Source organism: Pristis pectinata, chromosome 8 (genome assembly GCF_009764475.1).
Source record: "Pristis pectinata isolate sPriPec2 chromosome 8, sPriPec2.1.pri, whole genome shotgun sequence".
In the NCBI taxonomy this organism is placed as follows: Eukaryota; Metazoa; Chordata; class Chondrichthyes; order Rhinopristiformes; family Pristidae; genus Pristis; species Pristis pectinata.
Window position 1 is genome coordinate 71,196,524 of NC_067412.1, and position 14,250 is coordinate 71,210,773.

The following is a 14,250-nucleotide window of genomic DNA, read 5'->3' on the forward strand; positions in this document are numbered from 1 at the left end:
TCCTTCTGTGTGTGTGTGTGTGTGTGTGCGTGTGTGTGTGTGTGTGTGTGTGTGTGTGTGTATGTCTGTGTGTGTGTGTTTCTCTTTGCTTTTACATGGCAACTCACTGCCAGTGTTATCTTACCTCTTATCATTTCCAATTATCGACAGCGCGTTGTATATTTTATTTGTTATCCTTTTGTTTTCAAACTATTGCTTACGATCTTTATATTTTCTTACTCAGAGTGTGAGCTATTCTTTATTTGGGAGTTTCAGATACGTGTTACAATTATTTTGCTTTAGTGACAAAGGTCCGTTGTTTGCTGTGTTCCAATTGAGGTCTTTTGGTTTCATCTTCCATTAGCACATTCCTTGCGTGTAATTAACATCCTATCCCCAGTTATTTGTTGTTTCAAATATCACATCTCTTTGAAACTTTCTCTATTTTGTGGCCTGACCACGTTTTGCAAGCGTTAAACACACTCTTGCTTTATCGCCGTCTTTGCAGCTAGCGTTATTTGGATAGTACATTCGCAAATTTCCATGACATTTACTCTTTCCGCGAGTAAGCAAATGCAAAAGAAATGATAGAGTCCAAATGTGGAATATACTACAAAAATATTTAAGGATCATAAAACCAGACAGTAAGAGATCTCAGAAAGTTTGGTTTAGATATTCTCGAGATATTGTTTACATGAGGGATTTTGTGGTTAAACAGCAGTTAAACTGAAAAGTCAATAGTTCAAACTGGCTTGTACAACGATGAAGAAAAGCTGATTCAACCGGGCTACATTAGGTTCGAAGAATGTCATCAACGGGATGGATGCCTGCTGTGAGATTTGCAGACCCGTGGTAAAAAGTTACAATAAATCACTACAGAGGAACCAGTGGGCTACTAAACGATGGAGGACGACTCAATGAAGACCTAAAGATTCAGGGCAGTCGGAAGAAGGATTTATGGAAGACTGTCATAGCTATCCTCTCCCCATCAATTATTCACATAATCGATTATATTATGGGTGTTGATTGTCACTCATTTGCCCAATCATGTAATCCAGCGTCAAACCCCCCATTGCTCTGAGAGCTGAACTAAATATTTGTGCAATTTATTGTGCAATTTATTTATATGCTGAAGGTACAGTGAAAATAAAGAACTGATATGAATCAATAAGGCTCTTTTCCCCCAATAAAATGAACATTCGGTAGTTACGACTGGATTAAATTAATTCAAACAGTATATCATAGTAAAATGATTTATATGTAATTTCAGGAAAAAAATATGTGAAAGGAGAAGGAACGAGAATGTCCCAGAACGGACCCGCATAGAAGTGGTTCCACACAATGTAATACAGCCTATCATAGTTTACTCAATCAAAAGCCATATTCAGTCATTCAGCATCCAGCCTGCACTCTAAATATAACTTTTTTTAAAGAATTATTCACTTTAATTCATTTATGCAATATATTGATCTTAGTATAAAATAAATTTACAGCTTTAATTTTCCTATTGAACCTGTTTGTTTTATTTTCATGTTTTTGTGATACTTTTCACAATTTACTTTAACTAAAAAACTTCAGTGTCATGCATTGCTAAGGTTCTTTCTCTAACTCAGAAGTTAAAGTTCAAACATTATTCCAAATGAACACTGAGAATACAGCGGTCCTCTTCTTTAATCCTTACTTAACATTTTATTCCTTTGGTATTGGATCATATAAGATTCTGAAGAGACTTAAGATGGTAGATAGTGAGAGGATGTTTCCCTCTTGTGTGGGAATCTGGAACTGGGAGAATAAAATGTCATTCATTTAGCGCAGAGATGAAGAGGAATTTCTTCTCTCGGGGGTTGTAGACACCAAGTCAATGAATGCATTTATAAGACAATAGCCAGATTTTTGGATTATAATGAACTCAACAATTAAGGGGTTCATGCAGGATAGTGCATTTAAGATCAAGATCATATCAGCCACAATCAAACTTGCTGAATGGCAGATCAGGCTTCAGAGGCAATATGTTCCTATTTCATGTTCTACAGACATCACTCCCCTCAATGAACCTTTCAGGCTGTACCAAAATGTTCAAAATGTTGACCTTGATTAACCCTAACGTTGTGATCACATTGATTAATCTAGACCTCCAAAGCTCTTTGGCTTTCATCTGTCTCTCTTAACACTGTACCTGGCAGAACCTGCAAGTCACAGAAGGAGGCCTTCATCTAGTACCCTGATTTGTTACCCTTCACTTACAAGCTATTCAACAGGTCAGGCAGCATTTATGGAGTCAAACACAGAATTATCATTTCAGCTTGACCACTTTGCATCAGAACTGTGAAAACTGAAGATATTACATATTCTCAGGGTTTTCTTGTGTCTCCAATTTTCCCACATCTCCTTCTAACTTTTTTTTTGAATGGATGAAAGCAGAAGTCAGTGAATATTTATTACATATATGGATAGGAAAGGTTTAGAGGGATAATGTGCCAAACATGGGCAAATGGGACTTAGATGGGCATCTTGGTCAGCATTTACAAATTGGGCCAAAGGGCCTTTTTTCAAGCTGTACGACTGTGAGCAACTAAAGGTGCACTGTCTCATCGCACCAGAGACCCTGGTTCAGTCCTGACCTCCTGTGCCATGTGCAGTTTGCAAGTGACTGCATGGGTTTCCTCCCAAGGACATGCAGGTTGGTAGATTCACTGACCATTGTAAAGTACCACTTTGAACACCTTGCACTAAAATGGTCTTTTTGTTTTGTTCTAATTGTGTTTTTTCTTGTAAAAATTGTTTTATATTCACGTTTTTCTTGTGAATGCTGCTTATATATGTGCTTGTGATGCTGTTGCAAGTAAGTTTTTCATTGCACCTATGCATACGTGTACTTGTGCATATGACAATAAATTCAACTTTGACTTTGTTTCCTCCCAAGGACATCAGGTTGGTAGATTAATTGACCCTTGTAAAGTGCCGTGTGTGTGCGGTGAGGTGGGGGAGGACAGTTTGGTGAGAATGTGGGATTATGAAAATGTGGTTAATGATGAATTAGTGTAAATGATTGGTATGGACTCAGTGGGCATGTTTCTGTGCTGTCTCTATGACTCTGGCAAAGCCTTTGACAAGGTCCCACGTGGTAGGCTAATCCAGAAGGTTAGAACACATGGGATGAGTGAGTTGGCCAACTGGATACAAAATTTGCTTGGTGGTGGGAGGCAGTGGAGGTTGTTTTTCCTGAAAGGAGGCCTGTGACCAGTGGTGTGCTGCATGGATCTGTGCTGGGTCCTCTGCTATTTGTCATCTACATTAACTACTTGGATGAGAATGTAGTTGGAATGATTAGTAGTTTTGCAGATGACATCAAACTTGGTGGCGTGGTAGACAGTGAAAAAGGTTGTTTAAGGTTACAACGCAATATTGATCAACTGGAAAGTGAGCAAAGGAATGGCAGGTGGAATTTAACTCAGAAGTGCAAAGTGACACACTCCAGCTTGGGGAAATTAAACCAGGACACAATACACAGTGAAAGGCAGTGTCCTGGGTCGTGTTGAACAGGGAAATCTAGGGGTACAAGTACATAGTTCCCAGAAAGTGGCAACACTGGTTGATAGGGTGGTGAAGAAGGTGTATAGCCTGCTTGCCTTCATTAGCATCACATTACAGTTGTACTAGATGTTGGTTAGGCTGCATTTGAAGTATTGTGTTCAGTTCTGGTAGCCACACTCCAGGAAAAATGTGATTAAGCTAGAAAGGGCGAAGAAAAGATCCGCAAGGATGTTGTCTATATTGGATGGCTTGAATTATAGGAAGAGATTGGATAGGCTGAGTCTATTTTCCCTGGAGCAAAGGAAGCTGAGAGATGACATGATTGATGTATATAAAATAATGAGATTTCCCATTCCAATCTCAAATGAAGTTTTGTACTGTTTCATTTAGCTTAATCATAGGTTCAAAAATCCAGCAACAACTTTATTAAATGAACTTTGCATTCATAGCTGATCTTTATTTCCTGGTAGAAATAGATAAGAATCATAATTCAAGTTACATCTTCACAGTTCCATCTATTGGCTAATGGACTAGAGTAGTAAACAGTCAACTTGAAGTCATCAAAAGAATGAGGTTTGATTTCTGAAAAGCAAACTGCAAAATATGGGATTGGAATTATATACCATATACAATCTAACAGAATCTTCAACTAAGAGCATTAGTCAGATGGTTTATTTTTCTGCTCTTGCATTTTTAAATTAAATTGTACGTTTAATAATTGGAACTGATAACTACAACACACTAACATCTAGATCTTCTTAAATCAGGGTCTTTTAGAGGCCTCAAACCTTAAAATACACAAACAGGTCTATTATCACAAATATAACAACAATTTTGAAAAATAACAGATCCAAATTTACAGAAGTAAAAACCTGAATCTACAATTAAAAAATTTATTCTTAATGATTGATAAGCTAGTTGTATTACTTGGCATGAATGAGACTACTGCAGTCACACGACAGACCAACTTCCAACTTCACAGAACTGAAATGGTCCATGCACAGCAAGAGCTACTGAAAGGACCAAAGGATAAAAGGCCTGCTCAAGCCCAAAATAAAATTGATATGTGGGCAATGGCTTAAAATACTATTTAAATTTTATATTTGTGTTCACATCCAATCCCGACCCTGGCTCAATGTCAGTGATGGGCAGACTAAAAGTACTTAAAGGTCAAATGATACAAGTTATCGGCAATACTGCCTTTCAAACTTTAACTATTACAATGCAGTAGGTGCAAAATATAAGTATCAAATTTGAAACTAGTAAACATTATTGATGCAGCACCTCACAAAATGGAAGCACGTTTTCAATCCCTCATCGGCTTCAGTTATAGACCTTCTGCCATGTTATACTAACCACAAAGATGACCAGCAGATACCACCTTTTAGCCAAAGATGTGACACAGATAAACTGTGCTCCCTATTAAGGAATTGCAGCCTGCTCCAATTTACATTTTGGTTACAGAATACCCTAAATATACATGGTATATTCAAAATTTAATGGAGACACAAGAGACTACAGATGCTGGAATCTAGAGCAACAATCTGCTGGAGGAACTCAGCAGGTCGAACAGCATCTGTGGGAGAACAGGAATTGTTGATGTTTCAGGTTGAAACCCTGCATCAGGAAATTCGGAATTTAATGTTGTGTATTCTGTGAATGAATGCCTGGTTTATTTTCTTCCATTTTGTTTAGCGTGTCAGGGTAACTCTGATCAAACTGGCAAAGTTAGGGCAGCATTACAGTGATGTATCATTGCCAAGGAGGAGAATGCAGCTTTGAGGCAAATTAGTTTTCAATGTGAATGATATTTAGCTGGAAGGGGGACAAAAGTCTCCATCTACAGGAAGAGGATACAACAAGCAGAGGATTTCTTTATGGGATTCTCAAACACAACTTCAACCAGCTCTGTTTGAATAATGCCCTGCATGTGCTAGACAATACTGAAGAAAGCAAGAGGGGAAGAAAAATAGACTAGGAGCCTTTTTCTATACAATAGGAGCCTTGTTCTGACACAAGACCATACATAGAGAATAACTTAGCCCGAAAACTTAAATGCTAGCCAAGGAGTGTAAATCAGGTTTATGAAATATACTGGACTCTGCACAAAAATAAGGAATGCTATGGATGGTTAGAAAGTAAGAACAGTAGAGACTTAAAGGTGCATTCACTGTAAATGGAATTGTATCAGACTGACAATAAAACACCTAAAAGTTTAAAGATGAATCAATCCAGGCCAGTTTCACACAGCTAGTGGTGTACAGTTACAAACCCATGTTTTGGGTCAAAGCCGATGTCGTTACCTAAAAACAAAAAAAGGAAAAATGCATTTATAATTGGCAGTTAAAACATCTCATACTAACAATTTTACATTACAATTATTAAACTATTACTTAATAACTGTTTAACATACATACACAGTATCTTCAGGATTCATTATTTACATAGGACTGAGTGACAACGCCTCAAATTTATTTCGGAATATGTTGCACCTTCATCTTCTTCCGATTGCCTTGAATTTTGCTTGGCGGTTTATCTGTCCTCTCTAGTCTGTTAAACAGGAGTCCTGTATCAGGCCCTAATTTTCTTCCTTCAAAAATGCAAATATTATTATGGTATCTGGCCAAGAAATTCAAATGTCCCCAGTCTCGTTCATGTTGGCCAATAGCTAACCGTGAAAGCAGTTGATTCGCAATTGTTGGGATCACTGGCTGCAATAAGATCCCATAAACACGGAGGCACTCCAAAGTGACGTGAAGTACTGTCTCCAGCCAGCAACAATCCTCAGCAATTTTACGGTCAAGTTTCCAGGGAGCATGTCTATGGAAAAAGCCATTTGTTAATCGGACACAAAAATTAATGGCCTCTAAGGCCTTATAAATTTGTAGATTTTCAAAGCAGTCTCTAACATTCAAAGGTAGTTCTTCAACCAACTGAATCATTTTGTAATCTTCAGTTGTTGCTCTGCCTATGAAGGAGCTGTAGTCCTCCAAGTGCCTTTCAGGAAGACAGTGATTTGAAAACATCGGGTAGATTTGATCAGGATTCATGCTTTTGCCTGTACAACGGTTAAGGAGACCTCCTAAAGCATCTGCAAGCTCTGCATTTAGAACTTTCACCACTTTATCATCATAATAGTCACAGTCTGCATCTGGCACACCTTGGCGCAGCAAAAAATATCTGAAGCCATCAACAGTGTATACAGAAAATCTTTCCATGGGATCAATAACATTTCCAAGGCTCTTGGACATCTTCTGGCCATTGACCGTCCAATGAGAATGAACATAGATTTGTTTTGGTAACTGCAAGCCAGCGGCCATCAGGAAAGCAGGCCAATACAAAGCATGGAACTTGAGAATATCCTTCCCAATAACATGATGCATGGCAGGAAGATTTTGATCCTCTGGATAACCTGCTACTGTCAAGTAATTAACTAAAGCATCTAACCATACATAAATTGTTTGTGTTGGATCTTCAGGAACTGGAATGCCCCACTTCAAACGGCTCCTTTGCCTTGACACTGATATATCTGGAATTTCTTCCTGCAGCCAATGGAGAACGATGTGGTAGAATTTTTCTGGAAGTATTACTTGTGGATTCTTCTTTAACCACTCTAATAACTTTGGTTTAAATTCAGATAGCTTGAACATGTAATTTTCTTCTTTAGTCCATTCTACCTGTTGGTTAAAAATAAAATTTAGAGTAATCCAAAGTACAGTTAAAGCATCAGCTTTCTCCATGTGAAATCCTGTGTGCAATTAGTAGGTACTCATTGTGAAGTACAATATACTTGCATAAGTGAGAAATACTAAAAAAAAGTGAAGCTATTATCGGGCATGACTCAGTGCCAAATGGGATACTGATAATATCTTGATCTCTTGAGGTTGGATTATGGTACTGCAAGTGGAGAAGTTGGAGAGAGGTCACTTTCAGCAGGTTTAATGTGCAAGTTGCATCACATTGTGAAGCTAAGAGCTAATAGACAAAAAAATATTATTTTCTTTCAACCTTTAGTCAACATTAAAAAACCAAAGCAAATGAAAATTAAGCAAAATACCATGGGTGGTGAGAGTCCAAAATAAAAATGAAAAATGCTGAGATTACTTTTCAGATCAGACACAATATGTGGAAAGAGAAAAAGAGTTAATGTTTCAGGTCAATGCGATGCAACATCACCAGCAAGCCGATGAAAGAGCAATTATCCAAAACATTAACTTCCTCAATATCTGCTGCTTGACCAGAGTATTACCAGCATTTTCTATTTTTATTACAAAGCAAATGAATCTCTCCACTAAGAAAAAAATCCAGATACTGCACACAGCAGCATAATGAGCAATCAAATTTATTGCTCCTTTCCATCAACGTGAGAATTAATTCAATGTACTAATCTCATCTAATACTCTGATCAATACTGTTAATGGTAAATCTGCATTCCCCAATACAACGTCAGACGTAGGATTACCTTGTGACCACTTTCCAAAGATACTTTAATAATGTTTCCATGTGCATCTTTTCTTTCTGAAACTTGTGACTCGGAAAAGAAAGTCTCATCTGGAGTGGAATACCAGCCCTCATATGTTGCTTGGTAGAGGTAGCCTTTTTCACGCAAAGCACGCCAAAAATGTTGGACTGCAGTTTTGTGATGCTCCTCTGTGGTTCGAATATAATCTGTATATGAAACTAGGGACTTGTGGAACAATTTCTTGAACTCCTCAGACACACTGGTACAGAAATCCAATGGGGTTTTAGCTGCAGCATCTGCAGCTTGTTGAATCTTCAGGCCATGCTCATCCGTCCCTGAAATAAATGAAACAGCTGTGTAATACAACAAAATCTGACAACAAACATGTACATATTTCAATTAAATGAGAAAGCACTCATGGTGTAGTTGACTGCAGTAACTACAGTTGCTCCAGGGCAAGTGATCCAGAGTTCTGAAAACACACAAGTGCAGAGCTTTTAATCTTAGCCAAGTTGCTCTATAGGTAACAAAAATAGAAAACGTTGAAAACACTCAGCAGGCCTGAGCTGAAGCAATAACCATTACCCTTTCCATACATGTGGCCTGGCCTGCCAAGTGCATCCAGCATTTTCAGTTTTTCTTTCAGGTTTCCAGCATCTGCAGCTTTTTTGATTTTCACTTGCTTTGTCAGTAGCGTGAAACATGACAAATGGCAATCACAATCAGCAGTGATGGCAAATGTCACGTCACAGTATCGACAGGCAACATTTACTCATGGCTTCCTTTCAGGGATTATTCAGCCAGGCTGCTCCAGGCTTTCAAACTGTTGTACCCTTGTCGCAGGATCAGGTAATGGTAAACATTCCAGCAACTACTTCGGTAGTGTCTGGTGCTCCTGTGGTTCCTTCTTCCTCTGTTACCACAACAGTGGCAACAGGGTTACAGAGACTCGCTCAATCCCTACAGGTGACAGTAGGTCGGACACTTATCAGGTTAAGATGTCAGTATTGCCTGCGGTTATTCTCCAAGCCTGAGCTGCTTGAATACAAGGTAAGGGTTTCTGATGTATAGCGATTTCACTTTTATATGTTTCTGTGCACTTTGCAAGAAAAAAACCTCTAAAGTCAGAACTTTCAGAAGTTGAACTTGCAGAAATGATGTTCAGTGTTTGATGACATCCAGAGTCTTCTTGAGTATACTGGATCTTTTTCCCAAAAGTTTTTCCAAAGTAACGTGGGTGTGGGTGCCTGGAATGCACTGTTGGGGATGGTGGTAGGGGCCGATACGATGGTATCATTTAAGAGACTATTAGATAGGCACATGGATGAAAGAAAAATAGAGGGTTGTGGGAGGTGAAGTAGAGAGGGGGATAGATTGAATGGGGATAAGGTTTATATAGGTCAGCACAACATTGTGGGCTGAAGGGCCTGTACTGTGCTCTACTGTTCTATGTTCTAACCTGCCTACTACAAGCAGTAATCAGTCCATTGACCAAATTTACAGACAACAGAACTATATTAGTTGGCCTACATCCAACCAGGCATCAGTCAACTTCAGCTAAAATATTGAGTATTACAGTAACAGACCAAGGAAGGCACCAGACTGGCTATTATGCCACTTAACAAATCAAACATGGTCACAGGCATATTTGTTGTCAATCAATATTTGCGGTGTTTGTTTACCAGAGGATCAGCCTTCAACTCTAATTTTGAGTGTCTGGGGTTTCTGTCCTCAGAAGCTTTTAGATTATTTATGCAAACTACTTTGTCTCAGCAAAGGTATTTGATGGTCTTATCAGTTGAGATGTGTTCCCATAGTAAATATGTAATTCAATGGAACCATTTGTCTGCACCCAAAATATTGAAGTATATTATGTAATTGCAACACTGAAACGGTATTTAATCACCTGCTGTTATCTATGTGCCCAAAACGTATAAAAACTCAAGGTATTTTCAGTTCAGAGAGACTCTTCTGAGAAATTCTCCATGGAAAATCTTCCACCATGTCTCCTCTGCAGGTCTGCTTGTTGTGCTGAACCTGTTACATCTCCAGCTCCGATCTCTGGCATGGCTCATTCAAAGTTACAACAAATAGTGCCACACAATAACCATCTCTAACAAGAAAGTGTAACAACCTATTCTTTACACTTAACGGAATCACCAGAGATAAATCTTCCCTCACTAATGAGCTCGGGGGCACCACTGAACACAAACTCAACCAGATCAGCCACATACTGACAACAAAAATATTGTGGTTGCAAAAACAAGTTGGAAACTAGGTATCTTGTGAGCAACACAGCTTCTAGCACCGCATATGTTTCCAACATCAAAAAGGTACTGCAGTTACTCACCTAGGACACTCTAATAGCACCTTCCAAAGGCAGGAAAAGTACTTTATTTTTCATCCTCAATTTCTGACATTCACATCACCTTGGCAAAGTAATAGCAAGTCTTTTAAGACATCAATATATTTTGACATATTGACAAGCATCTCAAAATCACTCATTTGTTGAATAAATGTTATGTATTTCAGTAATGCTTTATTTTTCTACTTAATGTAGCACTTTGTAGTTAATGACAATTATAGAGATAAAAAGCAAAAAAAAAAAAAAAAAAAAAAAAAAAAAAAAAAAAAAAAAAAAATGCTGGCAATATTCAGGTCAGGCAGCATCTGTGGCAAGAGGAACACACATGGATACTGTCACGAACCAGCAACAAAAGAAACACACTGAGCATGATTCAGTGTTAAAAACTATTTTATTAATTACTACTTATGATAATACGTAAAATAAAAGTTAAAATGTTAGTATGTTAGAATTCAAAAATGTTAAACCTCGAACGTTAACCCCAAAACTAAACTCTTCGTGTGTGTGTGTGGCAAAGTCCAAAACTCCCAGTTCTGGAATGGTTCTTAAAGTTCAGTTCCGCAAGCCATAAGGTGAAACATGAGCAAGGGCTTCTTCAACAACCACCGTTGTCTGAAGATAAGACGTAGACGTAGAGAAACATAGAGAGAGTAAATACGAAATCCAAATGTTCCATGATGGAACCCAAACGACACTTCAGTGTTTACTCGGTTGTGACTTCCTCACCCCGAAAAGCATCCGAATCGTGGTCGTCCACACACAAATACCTGTTTCCTTCTACAGGTCAGCAACAAAGTGAACTCCACCGGATTACTTCCAACTTCCATACATGGATTTCTATGGCAAACACAGTTATTGTTTCTCATCCATCGATAGAGAAAACAAGCAGGCTGGTGCCTCTCTCCCTTCTCTCTCTCTCTCTCCTTCTTCTGACTTCTTCAACAACGTCATTACGTCCTTTATCTTCTATTGATGTAAGCACGCCCCACACACACATACACACACACTCTCTATCTTAAAGGGACTTTCACTGAGTCCGTAACAATACAATGCTGTTGTTGGCAGAATCTCAGATGGTGATATGGAGGCCTACAGGAGTGCGAAAGATTGGCTGGTTGAGTGGTGTCACTCCAACAACCTCACACTCAACATCAGCAAGACCAAGGAACTAACTGCAGACTTCAGAAAGGTGAAGTCGGGAGAACACACACCAGTCCTCATTGAAGGGTCAGCAGTGGAAAGGGCGAACAGCTTCAAGTTCCTGGGTGTAAATATCTCAGAGGATCTATCCTGGGCCCAGCACATTGATGCAATCATGAAGAAGGCACGCCAGCAGCTCTACTTCATTAGGAGTTTGAGAAGATTTAGTATGTCACCAAGGACTCTCACAAATTTCTACAGATGTATGGTGCAGAGCATCCTGACTGGTTGCATCACAGCTTAGTATGGACCCCCCAATGCACAAGATCGCAAGAGGCTACAGAGAGTTATAGACTCAGCCAGCTCCATCACGGACACAACCCTCCCCATCATCAAGGACATCTTTAAGAGGCAGTGCCTCAAGACAGCATCTATCATTTAAGCACCCTCACCATTTGGGACACACCCTCTTCTCATTACTGCCATCAGGGAGGAGGCACAGGAGCCTAAAGACCCAAACTCAATGATTCAGGAACCACTTCTTCCTCTCCGCCATCAGATTTCTGAACAATCCATGAACACTACCTCATTATTCTTTTTTTTGCTTTATTTAATTTTGTGATTTATAGATTTTACATCTTTGCACTGTACTGCTACTGTAAAACAGCAAATTTCATGTCATACGTCAGTGATAATAAATCTGATTCTGAAGGTGGGTAAAAGTCCATCTCTGTATAAAGAAAAAGAAAAGAACTGCAGATGTCAGAAATCAAAATATAGAGAAGCTGAATCAGAAAGAGCAAACTCTGTTTGTATCAGAACTAGCCATTTCTGCCCATCATCATTTTGACTTGGTTTCTATTCGTATACTTTAGCCTGCTGGACATGTCCCACAGCCTCACTTAACACCACCAACAAAAAAAATGAGCTTCTAACTGCCTCTATTAACCCATTTAGCCTCACCCTATTAGAGATATTTGCTTTCTCTAGGCACCCCTCCTCTTCCACCTTCTCTGCTACTGAAAACTAACTTATTTCTTTTTCTCTTTCCCAGCTCCGACAAAGGATCGCCCGCCGCCTTTGCTACTACCTAAAGTCGCTTGTTTCCCTCCTCCTCCTCCTCCTCCTCCATTCTGATGGAGGATCTCAGACCTGAAGCATAAAGGTTAGATGAAACCCAAACCATCGACTATCCATCTCCCTCCACAGATGCTGCCTGACCCCCTAAATTCCTCCAGCATCTTGTTTTTTTTTTGCTCCGGATTCCACAATCTGCAGTCTTTGGTGTCTCTGAAACATAAATTCTTTCTCTTTCCACAGATATTACCTGCTCTGCTGAGTTTTTTTCCAGTATTATCTGACTTTAATTTCAGATTTCCAACATCTGCATTTTTAGTGCCCTTTACGCTATTCCAAAGCCCAAGCTTGAGGAACAGCAGCTCATCTTTCCAGAGAGACACACAAGGGACTGCTGAGATGCTGGAATCTGGAGCAACAAAGTTTGCTGAAGGAACTCAGCGGGTCGAGCAGCATCTGTGGGAGGAAAGGAATTGTCGAGGATTCGGGTCGAAACCCTGCATCAGGGCTCATTTTTCCAATAAGACATGTTACAGCCCTCGGGCTTCTACACTGAATACAACAACTTCAGATAACCAGAGTTTTGATTTTTACATAGCCAGACCTCCCAGTGAAAGGGTTTGGAGCTGACACATTGACTGCTCCTCTCTCTCTACAGCTGCTTCCCGACCTACTGAGCCCTTCCAGCATTTTTCTGCTTTTAATCCTGTACCTGTTGCGAACTTTGCCTCGGCCCCCGATAGGACCTTGAAACGATACAGGGCGTCCGCCAGCACCGCCGAGTGCAGGTGCCCGATGTGAGGGGCCGCATTCACGTAGAAAATGGGGGTGGTGATGAGGAAAGGGCCGGGGCCGGCCGCCGGCCCTGAGCGGGCTCGGCCTCCGCACGCCGTGCCCGGGGCCAGGCGACATCCAATGGCCCGCCCATTGCTGACCACCGGCCGGAGCCGAGCGAACCCCAGAGACGGCAGCTGACGGGACACAGGGCCCCACATTCAGAGGAAGGCCGAACAAACCCCAGCCAACACGCCGACCGACACCGCGCCTGCGCACTAACCACCGCTTGTCCTCGAAGCGCATGCCTATCAACAGCCAATCAGCACTCGGATCGCCGCTCATTGAATCGCACATGCGCAGGGAGACCGGTGCCTGGAGTGGGGACGGGCTGTGCGATGCCTGAGAAGGACACCGGACAGTCTTTTCTTCACCCGGCGATCATCACGTCCTTAAATCACACGGCCTCCTGCAACTCAAATGTTTTTGAGGTACATCTAATGCAGGAGATAAGACAGCCAATTTCCGCACAACAAGCGCACACGAATAGAAATGAAGGAATGATCAGATACTGTGGTGATGTTGATTGAGGTATAATCAGAATCAGGTTTATTATCACTGACATATGACATGAAAGGTGTTGTTTTGCGGCAGCAGTGCAGTGCAAAGATGTAAAAATCTATAAATTACAAAAAATAAATAAATAGTGCAAAACAGAAGGAATAATGAGGTAGGGTTCATGGACCATTCAGAAATCTGATGGCAGAGGGGAAGAAGCTGTTCCTGAATCATTGAGTCTGGGTCTTCAGGCTCGTGTACTTCCTCCCTGATGGTAGTAACAAGAAGAGGGCATGTCCCGGATGGTGAGGGCCCTTAATGATAGATGCCGCCTTCTTGAGGCACCGCCTCTTGAAGTTGT

The 14,250-nt window shown here is 40.4% G+C and overlaps 1 protein-coding gene across 1 annotated transcript; it reads right to left on the reverse strand.

Moving 5' to 3' along the window:
• Positions 1-3,941: 3,941 nt before the first annotated feature.
• Positions 3,942-13,792, reverse strand: mars2 (methionyl-tRNA synthetase 2, mitochondrial). The gene is made up of 3 exons (XM_052021453.1): positions 13,270-13,792; positions 7,976-8,310; positions 3,942-7,190 (listed from the first exon to the last, which is right to left on the reverse strand). Exons 1-3 carry the CDS (start codon positions 13,550-13,552, stop codon positions 5,985-5,987), a joined length of 1,824 nt encoding a protein of 607 aa, XP_051877413.1. The 5' UTR covers positions 13,553-13,792; the 3' UTR covers positions 3,942-5,984.
• Between the last annotated feature and the right edge of the window lie 458 nt (positions 13,793-14,250).